This window comes from Mixophyes fleayi, chromosome 2 (genome assembly GCF_038048845.1).
Source record: "Mixophyes fleayi isolate aMixFle1 chromosome 2, aMixFle1.hap1, whole genome shotgun sequence".
In the NCBI taxonomy this organism is placed as follows: domain Eukaryota; kingdom Metazoa; phylum Chordata; class Amphibia; order Anura; family Limnodynastidae; genus Mixophyes; species Mixophyes fleayi.
This window is the reverse complement of record NC_134403.1, coordinates 213,467,160-213,486,322: the sequence shown is the minus strand read 5'-3', so window position 1 is coordinate 213,486,322 and position 19,163 is coordinate 213,467,160. Positions and strand designations below refer to the sequence as shown.

General features: G+C 40.2%; 1 protein-coding gene across 1 annotated transcript in view; it reads right to left on the bottom strand.

The window, feature by feature from the left end:
• Positions 1–19,163, bottom strand: part of GRIK3 (glutamate ionotropic receptor kainate type subunit 3) — a 496,181-nt gene that overhangs the window by 58,044 nt on the left and 418,974 nt on the right. The window contains exon 12 of the mRNA XM_075195435.1: positions 1,082–1,200. Coding sequence (XP_075051536.1) covers positions 1,082–1,200 — 119 coding nt within the window. The remainder of the gene's footprint in view (positions 1–1,081; positions 1,201–19,163) is intronic.

Genomic DNA, 19,163 nt, shown 5'->3' with positions numbered 1-19,163 from the left:
TGTGACTTAGCAACCACAAAATCAAGTGAAAAATAAATAGACAACCTTCAGGAAAAGAAATGAAAAGTAAAAAAAAAACTACAATACCCTGGTTGGATCAGGGTGCATATAATTACAGTTAACCAAATCACATTCAAAATCATATTCAAAGGCAATTATCATACACCTGCCAATAACGAAAGTTATTCTAATTAACTCCAAATAAGGATCAGCTGTTTCTATTGGATTTCCTTGCAGTTCTTCTTGTCTGCATCCTATTGAGGAAGCCATAGTACGCCAGAAGCTTTCAATTCATTTACAGAATCTCATTGTTAAAGTGTATCAATCAGGAGAGGTATATAAAAGAATTTCAATGGCATTACACATCCAAGTCAAATAATGAATGGCTTCAGAAATATCTAAGTCTTGGAATGACCTAGTCAAAGTCCAGACCTCAATCCCATTGAAAACTTGTGGAGTGAGCACAGGATATCCCGTTGCAATTTGATGGACCTTGAACTTGTTGTATAGAAATTTCAAGTTGTGTGCTGGTTGGATAGACATGTCCAGGTGTGCAAACTTAATAAAGACTTATTCAAAAAGACGCATTGCTATAATAAAAGCACAAGGTACGTTCCACAAAGCATTAGTTAGGGTTGTACACATTCATGCAACCAGGGTTTTGTAAGTTTCACTTCTGTTTCCTAAAAAATTAGGTTTTTTGTATAAAGGTAGGACATGATTTATCTTAATTTTAGGATTTACATCACAAACAGCTGCAGTTTCAATAAGGGAGTACAGATGTTTTATATCCACTGAAGGCTGTATTAACACCTACAAGGAAGTTCTCTAAATGTTGTAGACACCACTCCAAATAATTAAAAAAAAAAGCACAATGTTGTTTAGTGACAGCAAATTGTGACAAAGTTCCTCTCCGATGCTTTGTGACAAGAAGTTAACAACATTATTTCTTGTACTGCTTTGTTCTTTCTTGACAAGGCTATTTTTTATCTTGCAGCTGTCAAAATGTTACAAAAGTCTCACTTTGGGAGAATTGAGACTACATAAAAATGAAACAATAACATGAAACTTGGTTCCTCACCTTGCTGCATTAATGCGCCGACAGCAAACCAAAAGCTGTTTAATAAGGTGAAGTTGTTCTCCACAATGTCCGTTCCTGGGTTGCAAGGATGAGCATCATACCATTCATAAGGGCTGAACCTGAAGTGAAGACAAATTAATAAGGAATTTAGTATTAACTGCCACACAGTTCACCGCCAATGCCCTGCTGAAATGTCTATGAATCCAAACTAAGCTAAAATATTTATCGGCTAGAATATTTTATGTTATCATTTTAGGTAAAAAAAAGAAATCCCATACACTCAGCTGAATTATAATACTGTCTGAGCAAACTGAAGAAATAGGCTACACTCACTTATGGCATAACTCAGCTAGCAAATAGAATATATAGTGTAACTATTTAAGACACAGCATGTCTAGGTATAAGAAATACTGTATATAAATGACATGTTAGTTAGTGACTGAAACTGAAGTGCTCCATTGACTTTTTCAAGGGAGGGCATGTCCAGTTCCACCAGGGGGGGCATGTCTAGAGCACATAATATGTTTTAATGCCATAAACCTCCCCATATCATAATCAATCCCCCTATATTGTGTCCCCCATCAATTCTCCATATCTTTGTCACCTCATTCAATCCCTAATAGCATCATGTCACCCCATCAATAATCCATGCTATAAGTCCCCCATAGAATCATACACATATCAATCTGTCATATAACATGCCCCCCTAGCAGTCTACAATCATATCCCTCTTATCCTTCTCAACTTTACTAGGCTACCCTATTACCATCCTTTACACAATTCACACAAGACAACAGCCCTCTGACCACAGACCAACATTGCTGTGTGACTGGATCACATAGCATACAAATCACTTTTTATCCTTTGCAATTTGGTTTGACCAATATGCAGTATGTAGGTTTAAACTCATGTATCTGACTCCCATTGACCTATTGATTATAAGTTTGAGAGCAGGACCCTCTTACTTCTCTGTATGCTTTACCCAGTATTGTTTATTACTGTTTGTCCCCAATTGTAAAGCGCTATGAAATTTGCTGGCGCTATATAAATAAATGTTGATGATGATATCCTGCATCAATCCTCTCCCTGCCTTCCTCTCACTTACATTACTGAGCTTGCTGCCCATTTCCTCTTATTTTCTGCCCCTCTGCTGCAATCTGCTCTGCACTTCATACTTAGAGAGCAAGGAAACATCAGAGTTCCCTTCCCATCTAAGCAGTATTTAAATGTGAAACCGTAGAATGCTGACTAATATGCAGAGCGTTCTGGGGCTTCAAATGCCTTGCAGCATTGGTGGTCACACAGCAAGGAGCTCATTAAGCTAACTCCAGACCACAGATACCAAGCAGTATCTAGACCACAGATACCATGCAGCACTCAATGGATCTGGCAGAGGAGAGCAGGGCCCAAAGTAGAATTGATACCCTTGTTTCTACAACAATGCAAGCAGTCTAAACTAATTTTGTGGCATATCAGGAATAGCTTATATGTTGGACCCTGTAGACCTCAGCTAAAATGGTAAGCTAGTCAAATAGTCTTGAAATGTAACATACATGAATCAATAAGGGTATTGCCTAGGCACTATATAATTTTCTCTTATGCTATATCAACAAACCTGTTAGTCAAATATAGTGAAATATTTGTGTGACAGATGCAGGAGGCTTCTACTCCAATGCATTCCAACATTTTGCATTTGTAGGACCAGTTTGGGATGAAATGGTGGTGAATGTATTGCACAAATGTGGCACCTTCAATTGCCCATTTTTCTGATTATCTAAATAACCTATAAGACTCAAATATGAATACCCTCTCTCATACTCTCTAAGTTCCGCACTGGTCTCCATGAAATGCTCTGTGATTACCATCCACTCATGCCAAGATAGAAGGACAATGGGGATAAAGCAGAGTTGCTTGCCAAATGGAAGTAATTTACTCAGAAAAAAGCATGGAAAAATAGCGTACTTATTTCTGACCATATGCAAGTCCAAACACATCACATCAGCAGCATATGCTCCTTGTTTAGAACAAGTCACCATCGAGTATTTGCACTTATAGCAGGTGGAAAAGATATACCTCCTAACATGTGTCTATGCGTGTTTCTGCAGGTCTGCATTTGCATAAACACGCCTTTACCATACTCTGCCAACATTAGAACAGCCACGTCCCTGTCTTGGCTCTCCAGATGCAGGTGGGCGTAAGTGCCATAGTCACACAAGTCTGCATAGGCGCACCTACGTGGGCCCATTTTCTGGGCATACATAGATCAATCTCATGCAAGACACGCTACACAAACTGATGTATTTCTCACTCTGCATGATCCCAAATGTGTCTACATTTCTAAAATATGTTTCAATTTCAAACAGAGAATTTAATGTTGAGTCAATCACAAACCAGAGTAGTTCTGGTGAGAGCCTTCTGCACAATATTGCACCACAAATCCCTTGCAAGAATTTATATGCTGAATTGTAAATTCACTTTTAAAAGAAGATGTTATGTTATTCAAGTCATAGGGGCATATTCAATTGACGGTGGGATCGCCGAAAATCCCGCGCTCAAAAAATATTACCGTTATTACGGTAATATCTCGCTGGATTTCAGCTCGCAGCTCCCTGAGCTGCGAGCTGAAATCCAGCGAGTAAATTACCGGATTAACAGTTTTCCAGCGCAGGATTACCATAATAACGGTATTATTTTTTGAGCGCAGGATTTTCGGTGATCCCGCCGTCAATTGAATATGCCCCATAGTGTGAGTAAATGCTCAGAGCCTGGGATAAGGCAAGTTGTGATGAAATTTTGCATTTATCGAATTTTGCAATTGAATAGGATGTTTTGCGAGTGTTAGTGGTCGCGGCGGCCGCTGGCACCGCCGCGACTCTCTGGGCTCCCCTGCTGGCGTCCCGGTCATCGCTATGACGACCGGGACGTCACTTCCGGTTTCTGCGTCCCGGTTGCCTGGGCAAAAAATCGGGACGCTCCAGGCTCCCTGTTGCCGCGCTCGGCCAGCTGGTTAACAGGCGGGTGCGTGTGCACAGGGCTAGTTAGGTTATAGCCAATCATGGCTATTCAGGTGTTTTAGGAGGCAGTCTTATGTTTGGGCTATTTATTATGCAGCTGAGCTCTGCATTACTATTGGCTACCAGCACTACTATCAATTAGGCTACTCCTGTGGATGCTTGTAGGGCTCTGTTCTGATTGGCTCTTTGTACTATTTAAGGCAGTGAGGACTGAGCCTCACTTCCGGTTATAGCGTCCTGTTCCAGTACTGCTGCCTGCTATTGTTCCTGTGTTTGGTGTTGAAACCTGAGATTGATTACCCGTGTATGACCTTTGCCTGTTCCTGGATTCTGAACCTGTGCTTCTGACCCTGATCTATTGCCTGTACCCGGATTCTGAACCTCTACTAGTGACCCAGACCTATCGCCTGTCCCTGGATCCTGAACCTGTGCCTGTGACCTTGACCCTTTTGCCTGTACCTAACATCCTCTCTGGTGCTCTGTCCAGTCCGCTGATCTCTGGCCTGCCGCTACACCGTGTGCTACTTCCTGTACCTGTGCACTGCCGTGTTAGCATAAACTCATACTACTCTGAGTATAAGACCTGTGAGTGTAACCAGTCTCTACGGGAAAGGCAGCTGCTAAAGGTGAAGACCTCTTCTACCTGTTCTATGAGTTTATTCTGCACTGGTGGCCATAACAGTGAGATGCATATTTCCAGTATTATATTGTTCAAGGTCTGTTTCTGCCTCACTATACTGCAGAATATTAGGTTTGCATTATATTTAAATATTCCACATTTTGCATAATTTATACTTTATAGAGTTGTGGTGTGTTTTGAATTCCAGGAGGAACAAATATGATAGAAGGAATTCTGTGTAAAACTTTAACTATAAATTACTGTCGAGAAACTTGCAAAATTCGATATTCAGATGAAGAGTGAGGCAAATCTGCAGAACAGTTTTGAAAATTGCGCTCATCTTTACTCAGTACTTAGTAATAACAAACGTTCCTGTTTTATTTGCAGCTGTAGAAATATCTTTTGCTATAATCTCAAGAGGTGACCTTGTGTTGATTGCACTGATAAAGTGACCTCTGCCAGTCACAAACACTAAGCTCTTGTGGATCAAAGAAAGTGCCATTATTACAATGTCACCCCTTCCAGTATAGATAAAATAAGTCACTCTGCAAACAGAACTGCAGGCTATCTCTCACACTGCATCAAAGATAAAAGATATAAAACTTTTATGTTGTGAAGTGCACTATGAAGAAATACTTCTGAGGCCTCGAGAACCAAGCATGAAGTATTGATAAACTGCTACGTGAAGAGCATTCAATTCCACTAATCAGAATTCATCCTCACAACTCATAATTATGGGTAAAAATGTAGATGCTCAAAAATGGTTTTACCAAGTGGGAATGCACTGTTATATTGACTGAATACCTCTGTGAGTAGAAACACATAATGTTACATATTGTACTGTTGAAGCATTCAAAAGATACAGCAAACGATACCAACTTGTATCTCATTAATTTTAAGTACAGAACTTGCAGTACTATTTTGCATATTTTCCAACAAATTAAGAAAGAGGGATAGATTGAGAGGTGTATTAAGAGACACATTGGGCCTGAGTTACATGGGAGAGTAAGGAAAAAAGGAGTACATTTTTTTCCTGGACAAACCATGTTACAATTCAAGGTGTGTAAATTAGTTTATTATTTTACTTTTAAGGAAAATACTGGCTACATTTTTATGTAGAACACAAATACTTGATAGCTTTATTTTTACACTGAAGTTTAAAGTTGATCTAGGACATGTCGTATCCCAACTATAAATCTGTCCCCACATTTTAAATTTACCTCCCCCTCCAATGCAAGATGGTTTTGCAAAGGTGCAAAGTTACTCTTTTTTTTTGCTTTGCTCTCCTTAATGACTCAGGCCCATTGTTCGCATGCATTCAAACATATGCATGTATACCTCAGCAGGCTGTCAGACACAAATAGGAACACAATACTTCTTCTTAAACACTGACACCATAAAGCACTAAATGCATTAAAATGTATGGTACATCCTGCAAAAGCGTCGATTGAGACCTATGCTGTTGTACTTGCTACATTTGGTGGTTAGGAATGTCTTAGTGATTGGGGGAGATTTAATTCAGTGCATTGTGTCTACGGAACAGCCCACAGTTGAGATGTTCAGGGTGGAATCACTGCTCATTTTTCCTTGCACCCCATAGAGGAAAAATGAGCAGAGATTCCGTACCATAATACCCGGCAATATGTGCAGTCGGTCATCACAGTGATGTTCGGCGTGTCAGTTTTTAACACAGGCACTGACTATGTAGAGCTAAACCAGTGTCCAATCAGTGCCTGTGATAGAAATTGACACAGAGAGTTTAAATTGTCCCTGTTTGTGAACTCTGGAGGAAGAAACCATTAGAGTGCTGGCAGGAAGGATTTCTCTGGCACTGTGGGGGTGGGTTTTGCTGAACTTACTTTGCATTCAGTTCAGTTATACAACAATGAGGTCCTGTACCACGCCACTGCATTAATATCTTAGGATCATATGTCCTAAACATAATTTCACAGTGTATAAAAATGTAACAGCACAGTTCATATAGCAATGGCAGAATAGTGGCCTATGCGGCAGGTACCACGTTTAGTATTTTCTGATGTGAGCAGCTGAGCAGATTGGGGTGTGCCGAGCTATAATGACAGTTGGACACACTCATTAGTCTTGCCCACATGAATAAATTAGATTGCATTTTGTGGAATAAGACATCTCAATAAGATTCAGGTTGTGGAGAAGGCACATTAACAGGGGCACTCCCTGACTAGCGATGGGCACAAAGCCTCTTTCTCGCCGCAGATGATTCTTTATTTTTTATTGTATATGCTTAAGAGATGGCAGGAATCAGGAGTCATTCTATACTTCCAATGGAGTGTCGTTTTTAAATTTTTATCATTGCATTTGATTTTACAAGCACAAAAACATGTGGGGGGAAAAAATTAAATACTAGGCAGGTTTCTGATGTGGTGTTTTTGCACTTTTCCAAGCTGACATTAGACAAAAATGGAATGTATGTCCATGTAAATATTTATGGCCATTTAATACTCATTTAGCATGTTTATAATGCACAGAATGGTCAAAGCACAAAAAATGTCATTTAATGCAAGTATGGGATATATTATCCAGAATTATTTGCACTTATCAATGACAGAAGTAAAGCCGGAGCTGCCCATGTGACTGCTCTGGTGGCTGGCGTAAAGGTGCCCCATTGATGCTGGTTTACTACTGAGACCTCTGCTCTGCTTGTAGAGAACTAAAAGCTCAAACAGGTCTTGAGTGTACCCCACTCATACTCAGAAGAACAGAGTGGGGGCTTTTGGAGCAGATGGAGTAGCGTTGCTGGGCCCTTCCCCAAACATTGCCATGGGGCCCAGCAACTGAGTGTAACACCCCTCTGAAAGTATAACACTAACATAGATTATTATATGCGTGTACGGGTCTAATGCTGCATGATCCATCACATTGTCGGTAAGCCGCCAAGCATAGCATTATTCATAAAGAATGGAGATCCATCACCTGTGTATAGATAGGTAAACAGAAATATAGATAGTTTACAGCGCTGCGGAATTAGTGGCGCTATATAAATAAATAAATGATGATGATGATGATAGATAGATTTACTACTTATTAAATGGATAAAAAATACATTTCTATCAATTCCAATGTTTAAGCTTTTGATTTTCACCTTGACCTTTTACCTTCTATGTAAAAGGTAAAGGTGAATTCCTATGCAGGGAATTTTCCATCAGCACATCTTCAACAGACAGTAGATAAAGAAAAATCATTAATCAATGCTTAAAGTGATTGGATCCGGAAATTCAGACACATTTGCAGTATGTTACAGAAATCTGTCTAAGAGACATTTTACTATAGGAAAGAAGTGGGGTACTTAAGGCTGAAGAGTATGCCATATGATTGTATAAGAGTCAAATGATATGTCATGTGATTGACAGTTCCCATCCCAGAATGCCTCACTGTTTACAGAAACTGAAGTAATAACTGTAAAGAATAAAAATCACCTTTAATCTCTTGAGATAGTCCAGGCCCTTTAAAAATTGCTTTGTAAACCCTGAAATCCAACTAGCAGTAGGTGCTTTAGGAGTAGAAGAATCCAAACTCATTTCTTTTTTTCTTTTTCCTTTTTTTTAAGCAAATTTAGAAACACATTTTTGTTAGGGTATTTATTGTGAAAATTTCCCTTTAAACCACAAATGTACTTCACCTTAAATCCAAAGAATATAGTAACAATATTTACCGTTGTTAAATGCCAGATAAAAATGAATTCTTTCTATTTCAATTCCATTTTGAAAGTACCTATTCATTAACATCTGCTGCTTTCATAAGTCACATTCAATTAGCTGCTGAAATATGCAGTGTTATTTCAGTGTTAGACCTTTTCTTGGGCTGAAGGGAAGAAACTGAGCTAGCTGAACACAAACAGATCAAAGGGAAGTAAGGATCCATACAACTGGTCTCAGGAATGTGAGCCTCAACCATCAAAATCAAATCAAGGAGAATATTCTAAAAGCTGAAATGCAGCAGCTTGTAAAACCCATTAAAACCAGACCGTAGACATAATGAAGTGACATTTACTCCATGTTCAATCCTTCTATGCATGCAGGTTGTATATTAGAAGTCAGGCCTGTTTGACAATCACCCTCAGGCTCCTTCCATCTCATGGTAGGTTTAAGTAGAAATATGATTTCTTATTTAACACGTTACTTTTTTTCCCCTCTGTCTTTCTTGCCCTGACACCTGAAAATAATGTTCAGAGAACTGGGAGTGAGAATGTATGACTGAATAATGGTTATTCATGAACAAATGACATCTCTGGGGAGAGGTTGGAGAGTTCTACCGGCTAGATTGAACAAATTCTTAATCCAATTGATATACTGCACATAACTGTGCTAATTGAGAGAACCTTTTTCATTTCTATATGCATCGTATTTCTAGATTGCCTCGTCTGGGCAAAATAATAAAAATGTTGTACAATTGTTGCAATTAACTGTCTGACAACTCTACTCCATACATTCCCTGTGTGCTACTGTATAGCAAATTTATAGCCACTCTTAAGAACACTTTATTTAACTAATGCACTACTGTATATTCCACATTCAGGGAGTAATGCTTAATTTGATCCCATTTGTGTTAATAATTGCAGATATAGACTGAATTTACAAAAAATTCAGTTGCATACATATGCAAAGTTGGACGAATCACAAGATGCGAGCAGCTATTCACCAATAGCATTTGTGACAGGTTAACTTCAAGCGAAATACGCATTCGCTATTAGGTTTGAATAAATTTAAAAAAACTTTCAGCTACAGGTATAACTAACTTTCCTATGTTAAAAAAAAATCTCTCTAAGGTTTGGTCACTAATCATATAATATATGCAAGATCAAATAATAAAGCACCTATCAACTTCCGAGGTGAATGAGCAATCAGCCAATCAGAAGAAACTAGCTAGTACTGGTAACAGACATAATTATCAGCATGTATTAGCACCTGCCCTCAGGCACCCACAACAGGACCCCAGTGTAGGAGTTCAGTAGACAATTGTGTACCTTGTGTCTACTAAATATACCATCTGTAAATGTTTACTGTGTCCTTCCTCTGATGTTTAGTATGTTTTGTTTTGCTAACAAATAAAGTAAATACATTTTTCAAGGTCACCTTAACTCTGTCTTATATACCACTGGGACAAATGAATCACAGGTCAAGTAGTCATTCTAGATGAATAAAATAATGTCTGCAATCAGTGTACAGTGCCCCATTCACAGTAACAGTTCCAAGACAAGAACAATTGCTTTATTCATATTTGGATAACTGGGCTACTCATTTTACACATTATTAGCTTCAATACTTCCATTATCACTTCCATTATACAGTTATAACAAAAATCCATATCATGTCTGGAATTGCTGACATAGGAAACATATTATAATTGTCTCTTTTTTATGTATACTGGTTGTGAGCAGTTAAACTCAGATATAGCTATGAGGAAGACATATATAATACTGTGCAAAAGTTTTAGGCAGGTATGGAAAAAATGCTACAAAGTAAGAATGCCTTAAAAAATAGAAGTGTTAATAGTTTATTTTTGTCAATTGACAAACTGCAAAGTAAATACACAGAGGAGGATTCTAATTCAAATCAATATTTGTTGTGACCACCAAAGACCGGTACAATAATGAATGTCTGCAGGCAACAGTGAAGCATGGTGGAGGCAAGTTTGTGGCTGCATTTCAGAAAATGGGGTTGGGGATTTGGTTAGGATTAATGGTGAGAAATACAGGCAGATACCTATCCATCATTCAATACCATCAGGGGAGGCGTCTGATTGACTCCAAATGGATTCTGCAGCAGGACAAGGACCCCAAACATACAGCCAATGTCATTAAGAACTATCTTCATTGTAAAGAAGAACACGGAGTCCTGGAAGTGATAAGATGGCCCCCAGAGCGCCCTGATCTCAACATCATCGAGTCTGTCTGGGATTACATGAAGAGACAGAAGGATATCAGCATGCCTACAGCCACAGAATATCTGTGGTTAGTTCTCCAAGATGTCTGGATCAACCTGCCTGCCAAGTTCCTTCAAAAACTGTGTGCAAGAGTACCTAGAAGAATTGATGCATTGATGCTGTATTGAAGGCAAAGGCTGGTCACACCAATATTGATTTGATTTAGATTTATCTTCTGTTCATTCACTTTGCATTTTGATGATTGATAAAAAAATAAACTATTACAACTTCTATTTTTGAAGCTATCTTACTTTTCAGCATTTTTTTTTACACCTGCTTAAAACTTTTGCACAGTACTGTACATTAATTAGAGATCCATGAAATCCAGAAATTGTATTGGCACCGATTCCTCCGAATTCAGACTCAAATTTTGCGAATCACTACAGATTTTATACATTGCACTTGATATCAAATATGCTTCAAAACAGTGAATTTGCAATTCGCCCTGACAAGCTTTTGTTTCAAGACTTTCTGTCAATCATTTTACAATTCTGTGGAGCAGAAGACAGTAGCAAGTGACTGAGGGCCTGATGCAGATTTGAACATACGCATGTTTGTTTAGCATTAATTGTGTAAAAACACTCGGTGCACACCCACAAAAAAGCCTAAGCACCTACACCTATGCAGAGTTGCAAGCATCCACTTTTGCACGTGATTGAGGAAGGAAGGGGAAATTGAAAACCCATGCAAACCTGAACTTATATGTAAATACACCTTTTACATAGAGATGCTTGGGCTCTGTTCCCGGAGAACCGAGCCCACCCGAACTTCGCCGATCCGAGTACCAAGCCGAGCTGGCTCGGTACTTTCGCATGCACTGGATGTAAAAACAAACCAAAATGTCATCGCTGTGTCATCAGTTCTGGCGAGTTTTGGATTCTATAAGTACTGCCCTCCGCAGTGATCCGGCGCCATTTGACAGAGAGAGACACAGAAACGGTAGCACGGTTCTTGGCAGTCGCTAGTGCAATTGGGCAGCGCCATATCTAAAACAGAAAGAGGAGCGGTGGCAGTTTTCTTAAAAGTCTCCAGTGACATTCTACTGAGTTATAGCTAACACAGAAACAGGAGAGGTCCCAGTGTTGTTGCCAATCTAGACATAATAGAGCTGTCAGTGTTCTTTAAAGTCTCCAATCACATTCTACTGTGCCATAGCTCACACAGAAAAAGGAGAGGTGGCAATGTTTAGTGCTGAAACAGATATTGTAATAATAATAGGGATGTCAGTGTTCTTAAAAGTCTATAGTGACATTCTACTGTGTCATAGCTCATACAGAAACAGGAGGGGTGGCAGTATCCTTGCCACTCTCCAGTCTCCAGTCACATTGTTCTCTTCACTCTCCAGTTTTCAATAACATTGTTCTTCTTACTCTCCAGTCTCAGTGCCGTTGGTCACACAGAAACAAGGGTAGCAGTGTTCTTGTAACTCTACAGTCACATTGTTCTTGTCACTCTCCAGTCTCAATCATGATGAAACTAATCCATCTACGTCATGTGCTAAAGCCAATGTTCAAGTGTATAGTAGTTTTAAGTCAGGTGAACAAAAATGTAAAAAAAAAAGCTTGTACTTTTATAAAGAAAAAAACACCTCTCTAATAAAGGTAAAAGTTTACTGTAGAAAAACATAACATTTCCAACATGCCATTCTACCCAAAATATTACCAAGCATACAAGCATCAGCTATCTCCCTTCTCTCAGCTAGATCCCAGCACCTGCAATCTACACTGTCATCATCCTCATCCTCATCAGTGTGTACATCATCCTCACAAAATACTAATTAATCCCCGCTGGAATCCACCATTACAGAAGTCTCTGTACTTTGATGTAATTGCCAGTAATGGCCTTCCACGTAGAATTTGTAGTTAATTTTACGACAGAGCTGTCACGATTTTTGGCCAATTCATTTACACAAGACCAAATGTCAAAATGTTTTGCTGACTCATCTAAATCACCACTGGGTGTCTTGGGAAAGCTAATTTTTTTCCTAGCAGCAGTGGCCAAAGAAACTGAGGGAGGATGAACCACTTGAGCTGTCAGCTTGCTGACCAGGAGCTTATTGTATCTGTTGAGATCTGGGTTAGCTGGAAAGAAAGAGAAGACATAGCTCTTAAACCTAGGATCATGCACAGTTGCCAAAATGTAGTGATCTGATTTCAAGATGTTGTTAACTCTTGGATCCTGGCGAGGTGAATAAAGTACTTGATCTACAAGTCCTAGATAGTTAGCGGAATTGCATAGTTTCATCTCCTCCTTCAATTTCTCTAGCTGCTTTTCCAAAAGTCTAATTAGGGGAATCACTTGACTAAGGCTAACAGTGTCTGAACTCCCTTCACAGGTAACTACTTAGAGTGATTTCAGGTAGTGATGGGAAATCTAGTTCATTTTAGAGAGAAGTTCATTCTGATCTAGTTCACACAAAAGATTAGTTCAAAAGATTAGTTAATTTGGCTCATTTGATTCAGTAGTTCATTTGGCTCATTTAGTTTATTTAGCTCAGTTAGTTCAGTTAGATCACTAGCTCTGGAACACTGCTGAGAGAAGTGATTGGAGACATAGATCTAATCTATTACTCATACTGTAGGCATATCTACTATTACCTCATTAGATGAGTTATAGTCCTGTTAAAATGATCGGATAATTTTAATATGTTAGATCATTTTTAATATTTTACAAAGGGCAATCACTTATACAAAAACTAGTAGTGACATGTTGAGCTCTGCAAAGTTAATTACATTTTCACTATTATTTTTACTTTCATAATATGCAAATGAAAAATACCCAAATTCTGAGTATTATAAAGTGTCACTTTTTTGCTTTTAAAATACAGTGATTAGATAAAAAAAAACTTACCTTTGACCTAATCTTATTTTTCTAATTTCAACCATTAATGTAACTAAATGCACGCTGTAAAAAGACCCAAAAGAGGCATCACGTCACTGGGGGTGGGACCAAAATGGCACAATTCATAAAACCCGCCCCCTATGCCCATACCCCGCTCCAGGAACTCCCAGACGCACCCAACATAAAGTTGGCAATTATGACTAATCAGCTTCTGTCATTTATCTAGCAGAGTCTATAAAATGGCAGAAAATGATTGGTTGCTATGGGCAACGCTTCCACTTTATCTCTCTTGAAGGTTTAATACATCTCCCCTGTATATATGGTGGAGTAAACAGAACTACAGTATATAGCATGCAGCACTCAGCAGTGCAGTGTGTATTGAGCTGACAGGGAAGGAAATGTATTCTGTGACTCATGAGCTAAATGATCTAAATGATTCAAAAGAGCCAGATGAGTGAAAAGAGCCACAAGAGTATAAATAGTTAGAAGAGTCATATGAGTTAAGAGAGTCATATGAGTTAGAAGAGTCATATGATTCAGAAGAGTCATTTAAGTCAGCAGAGTCATATGAGTCATTAGAGTGAAAAGAACTAGATGAACTATTGAACTCCTGAGCCAGGAGAATGACTCATGACTCATAGTTCAGTGACCAGCTCCACAGAGTCTCATACAATGTCTGAGCACAGCAGTGCCAGCTTTGGTAGTTTAGAGGTACTGATTCATGAGTTTTATATGAGAGAGCTGGATAGCAGTGCTGCTGTATTAGAACCTACAAACCCAGTAGCATATTTAGCAAAGATAGGAAGTGTAGGGAGAGGGGAGTTCAGGACCCAATACCAAAGCCAGAATTAATACTAATAGGACAGTGATTTTATCACAAAAAGGTCATTATCATGAATATACAGACACTCACACATAGGCTTTAGCTAGTCAGTGCAATTTCAGATGTTTTTTTAAATTATATTTGTATTTCATGGACTGTGTTGTGATTTCTACTTTACTTTTACAGTTAGAAACAAAAGAGCCAGTGTGAATGAGACAGTGAGTGAGGCTGCTGAAGCTGCTCTGCTTTATCTCTAACTCCTCCTACTTTTTTTAGTTCCTGGTGAACTAATCTTTGCAGGAGCTGTTAACTAAATGAATTAGTTCACTTTGAAGATTAGTTCATTTTGAACTAATCATTTGTGAACTATCCATCACTAGTTTCAGCACCTCGCACAACACAGAAAGTGTTCTTCACTGAGCTGTACATTCCCCCTCCAATTTTAATCTTCTTGCAGCAGCTGCAATCTCTTACATGCTGTTGCAGAATGCCGACAATGACCCAAATTATTTCTGGACACAGACAGCATCTCCTGCTTGTCACTGTTATTTTTTAAAAAGCTCGGTACCACCAAGTTGATTGTGTGAGCAATACAGGGTATGTGATGGAGTTCTCCCCACTGTAATGCTCTTACAATATTAGTGGCATTATCACAAATGACATATCCTTAGGAGTGTCCAAGCGGGATAAGCCATGTTGCAATGACATCCCTTAGTTTTTCAAACAGGTTGTCAGCCTTATGGCTCTTAGTGAAGCCACTAATATAATACAGAGTAGCCTGCCTCGGAATAATCTGATGTTGTTGGTTACATGCTGCTCTTCCTGCTGCTGAAGGCAATTCACCAACCTAGTGTGTTGTCATAGTCATATCATCTTTAGTTTGCACAGTTCCGATTGTCCACATATCTGTGTTTAAGTGTACAGTGGGTAGAATGGCATTTTGTAGCCCAATAATTACATTTTATGGAACCTTCTGGTAAAAGGTGAGGAATTGATTTTCTAGTAAAATGGTGTCATGATTAAATTTGGTAACGGAGACAAAGGACCTCAATTAACTGTCTAAAACCAGCTGCATTAGTTGTAAATATTGAACGCAGATCTAATACTAGCATAGTCGCCATGGCATTTGTGATCCGTTTTTCAACTGGGTGACAGCTTTCAGACTTGCTTCCTCTTGCAAAGGATTGTTTAACAGTCAATTGTTGTAAACTACTAGTAGTCTTCTTCTTGGTCTACTTCTGGGTTGAAGATCCAGCCCCAGCAGCAGCGGGTCTAACGCTCAAGAATTCTTCAGAGTAATCCTCAATAGGGGAGAATTCATCTAGCCTTAGCAACTTGGATGCAGGACTAACTCCGATCACTAGTGAGAATATTGATGAGGAAGATGCTGTCTGTGTGGCTTTACAAACACTACAAATGGCTAGAAATCAGCTGGGTGAAATCCATCACATTCCCTGTTTTGTTCACACAATCTACTTGGTGGTTCAGAGCTTTTTGAAAAATGACAGGGACGTGCAGGAGATGCTGTCTGTGGGCCAAAAAATTTTGGGACATTTTCGGCATTCTGCAACAGCATGTAGGAAATTGCAGCAGTTGCAAGAACAATTTATTTTGCACTGCCACCAACTGAAGCAAGAGGTGGTAACAAGGCAGAATTCCACACTTTATATGTTTGTGAGGATGGAGGAACAGCGAAAAGCCATCCACGCTTACTCCACAAGCCATGATATTGGGAAAGGAGAGGGAATATATTTTAGTCCAGTGCAAATGAGAATACTTTCTGTGTCGTACAAGGTGCTGAAACGTATCGAAGTAGTCACCTGTGAATTGAGTTCAGACACAGCTAGCTTGAATCAAGTTATTCTCTTAATTAGACTTTTCGAAAAGCACATTGAGAAACTGAAGGAGGAGATGAAACAAAGAAATTACGCTAAGTATGTAGAACTTGTAGATGAAGTACTTTAATTGTTTTGCCAGGATCGAAGAGTTACCAACTTCTGGAAATCGTATCACTAGATTTTGGTGACTATTCTTGATCCTAGGTGTAAGAGCTATGTCTTCTCTTTATTTCTCACTGTCCTAGATCACAAGAGATACAATGAGCTCCTGGTGAGCAAGTTGATAGCTGAATTAATACCTGACACAACGGCGTCCCCTCCTTCAGTTTCTCAGGCTACTGCTGCTAAGAAAAACCTAAACTTTTCTAAGAGACCCAAGGATGATGCAGATGATTCAGCAGAACATTTTGACATTTGGTCTGGTCTAAAAGAATTGCCCAAAAATTGAGACAGCTCTGTCGTAAAATGAACTACAAATTCGACGAGGAAGGCCTTTACATGCATTTAGATCAAAGTATAGAGACTTCTGTAATGGTGGATTCCAGCCGGGATTAATTAATATTGAGTGAGGATGATGTACACACTGATGAGGGTGAGGATGATGACAATGTAGATTGTACGTGCTGGGATCTAGCTGAGAGAAGGAAGCTAGCTGATACTGGAATGCTTATTAATATTGGAATATTGACAATTTTATGTTTTTATACAGTAAAGTTTCACCGTTCTAAAAGATGTGTTTTTTCTTTAAAAACAGGATTTATACTTACGATAAATCTCTTTCTCTGAGTCCATCTGGGGGACACTGCTTAACCATGGGGGTTGAGTAGCGAGGGGAGGAGTCTGGCACCTAAAGAGTTAACTTTCTTCCTGCTGACAGCATATCCCTCCCACCAATTCCCCACATACCTCAGTTTGATTACCAAAGCCCTAGGACAAGAGGCCAATCAACCAAGATACACCCCTCAACAGAGGGGGGAGTGGAGAGAAAAGAAAAACAACGAAAAAGGGGGGGACCGCATAAAATCCTGTTTTCTCTTTCATCCATCTGGGGGACACTGCTTAACCATGGGGACTTACTAAAGCAATCCCTCTGAAGGGTGGGACCGCTCTGATCTCCTTGCACGTAGAACACTACGGCCAAAGGAGGCATCCCCAGACGCAATACATTAAATTGGTAGAATTTCGTAAAGGTATGGACCGAGGACCAGGTGGCTGCCCTGCATAGCTGGTCTACCGTGGCTCCATTCCGTGCCACCCAAGACACCCCAAACGGGTAGAATGGGCAACAATATGCTTCGGCACAGGGAGATAAATACGAACATAAGCCTCCCTGATAGTCAGGGTAAGCCATCTGGCAATAGTTTGCTTAGATGCTGGCCATCCCCGCTTAGAAAAGTCAAATAATACAAATAGAGAATCTGTCTTACGTATCTTTGCAGATCTCTAAACACATATACGTAATGCCCTCACTACGTCCAACATTTATTTGTTCACGTTCCAGGAGACTGAGGCTCCTCTCTGAACACTGGAACAACTATTTCCTGATTAATATGGAACCTGAGACCACCTTAGGGAGAAAGGACGGAATAGTCCTTAAACTGCTCTGTCCTCATTTTTATTGTGGAAGTACACTGACAAAGCTGATACCTGAACCTTTAAGATTCCTAGTTTAAGCTCCGCCTCTAAACCACACTGTAAGAAGGCAGAAATCTAGCCAGACCCAAGGATCTAGAATTGTAAGCCCTCTTCTTACACCATTTTATATGTACATGCCAGATGTCGTGGCAGATCCTGGCCGAAACTGGCTTCCTGGCACTAGGAGGGTGCCTACCACACCCCCCGAGAACCCTCTCGCTTTCCACAGACTGGATTCGAAGGCTCTGTCATCAAATTCAGCCGGTTCAGATTTAGATGCAAGAACGGTCCCAGGGTCAGTAGATGGCTCCGTAGCCTTACTGGAGTTACCAGAAAGACTGGCATTGTTAGGACGTCCACTGCACTGTCAGTAGATCTCTTGATCTTGTGCAGAACTCTGGGACTTCCCTGCCTTTTGTTCGGTTGTCCTCCAACAACCGTCCGCTGAGGACTTTCTTCCTCCGCTGGTACTTCCAACAAAAGAAGGCCCCTGCCTGCTTCCTCCGAATGTCCCACCAAAGACATCTGGGGTGGATCCATCTTTCTTAGCAGCTCCAAAGACCTGGGTACTGACAGCTTCTTGCCTGACAGGACCCTGCCTATCCACTCCATCAGGGACCTTAAACTGTCCTGTGGAGGAAACATTCTGCTGCGTGCTAAGTCCCTTACTAGTCCCAAGAAACTCATTCTTAGACAAGGGATTCCCTGTGACCCTATAACACTCCAGAGGTTCAACCCCAGACTGAACGACCTTTCTGGCTTCTGCACCACAATTGGGTTTGATTAAAACCCTTTCCTTCTCTGGTACCTCCAAACCTGTATAGCTTTGTTTAAACGAAGCCAATCGGCAGCCATGATCTCTCTCTGTCTTGACTAAGGACAGTGAGGAATACAGTTAATGAAAACTTGAGACGAACTGGCCCCATGATTCTATCATGATATCCTGGACCTACCCGTCCGCCGAGGAACCCAAGCAGTCGTCCTCCCACCCCACCCTCTGTGACCAGAGGCGGGTGGTAGTCATGCTGCTGGTCTATCCGGCAGCTTAGCAGAAGGGGCCTTTCCTGCTGCAGGGGCAAAGGATGACCTTCCTCTACGGGACTGTCTCCTGGTTCCAACGGCCCCTGAACTGGTAGTCTGGCCTCTGCCAGACCCGCCCCCGTAAAAAGGCTGTCTGAAAGAGCTAAACCTAGGCTTAGCCCTAGGTTTTGGAGCATCTACAGGCAAGGACGTCTTCTTACCTCCTGAAGCCTGTAAAATCCAGGAGTCCAACTCTGGACCAAATAGCTTCCCACCCGTATACGGGATGGATTCGAACGCCTTTTTTGACTCTGAATCCGCATTCCAAGTCCTT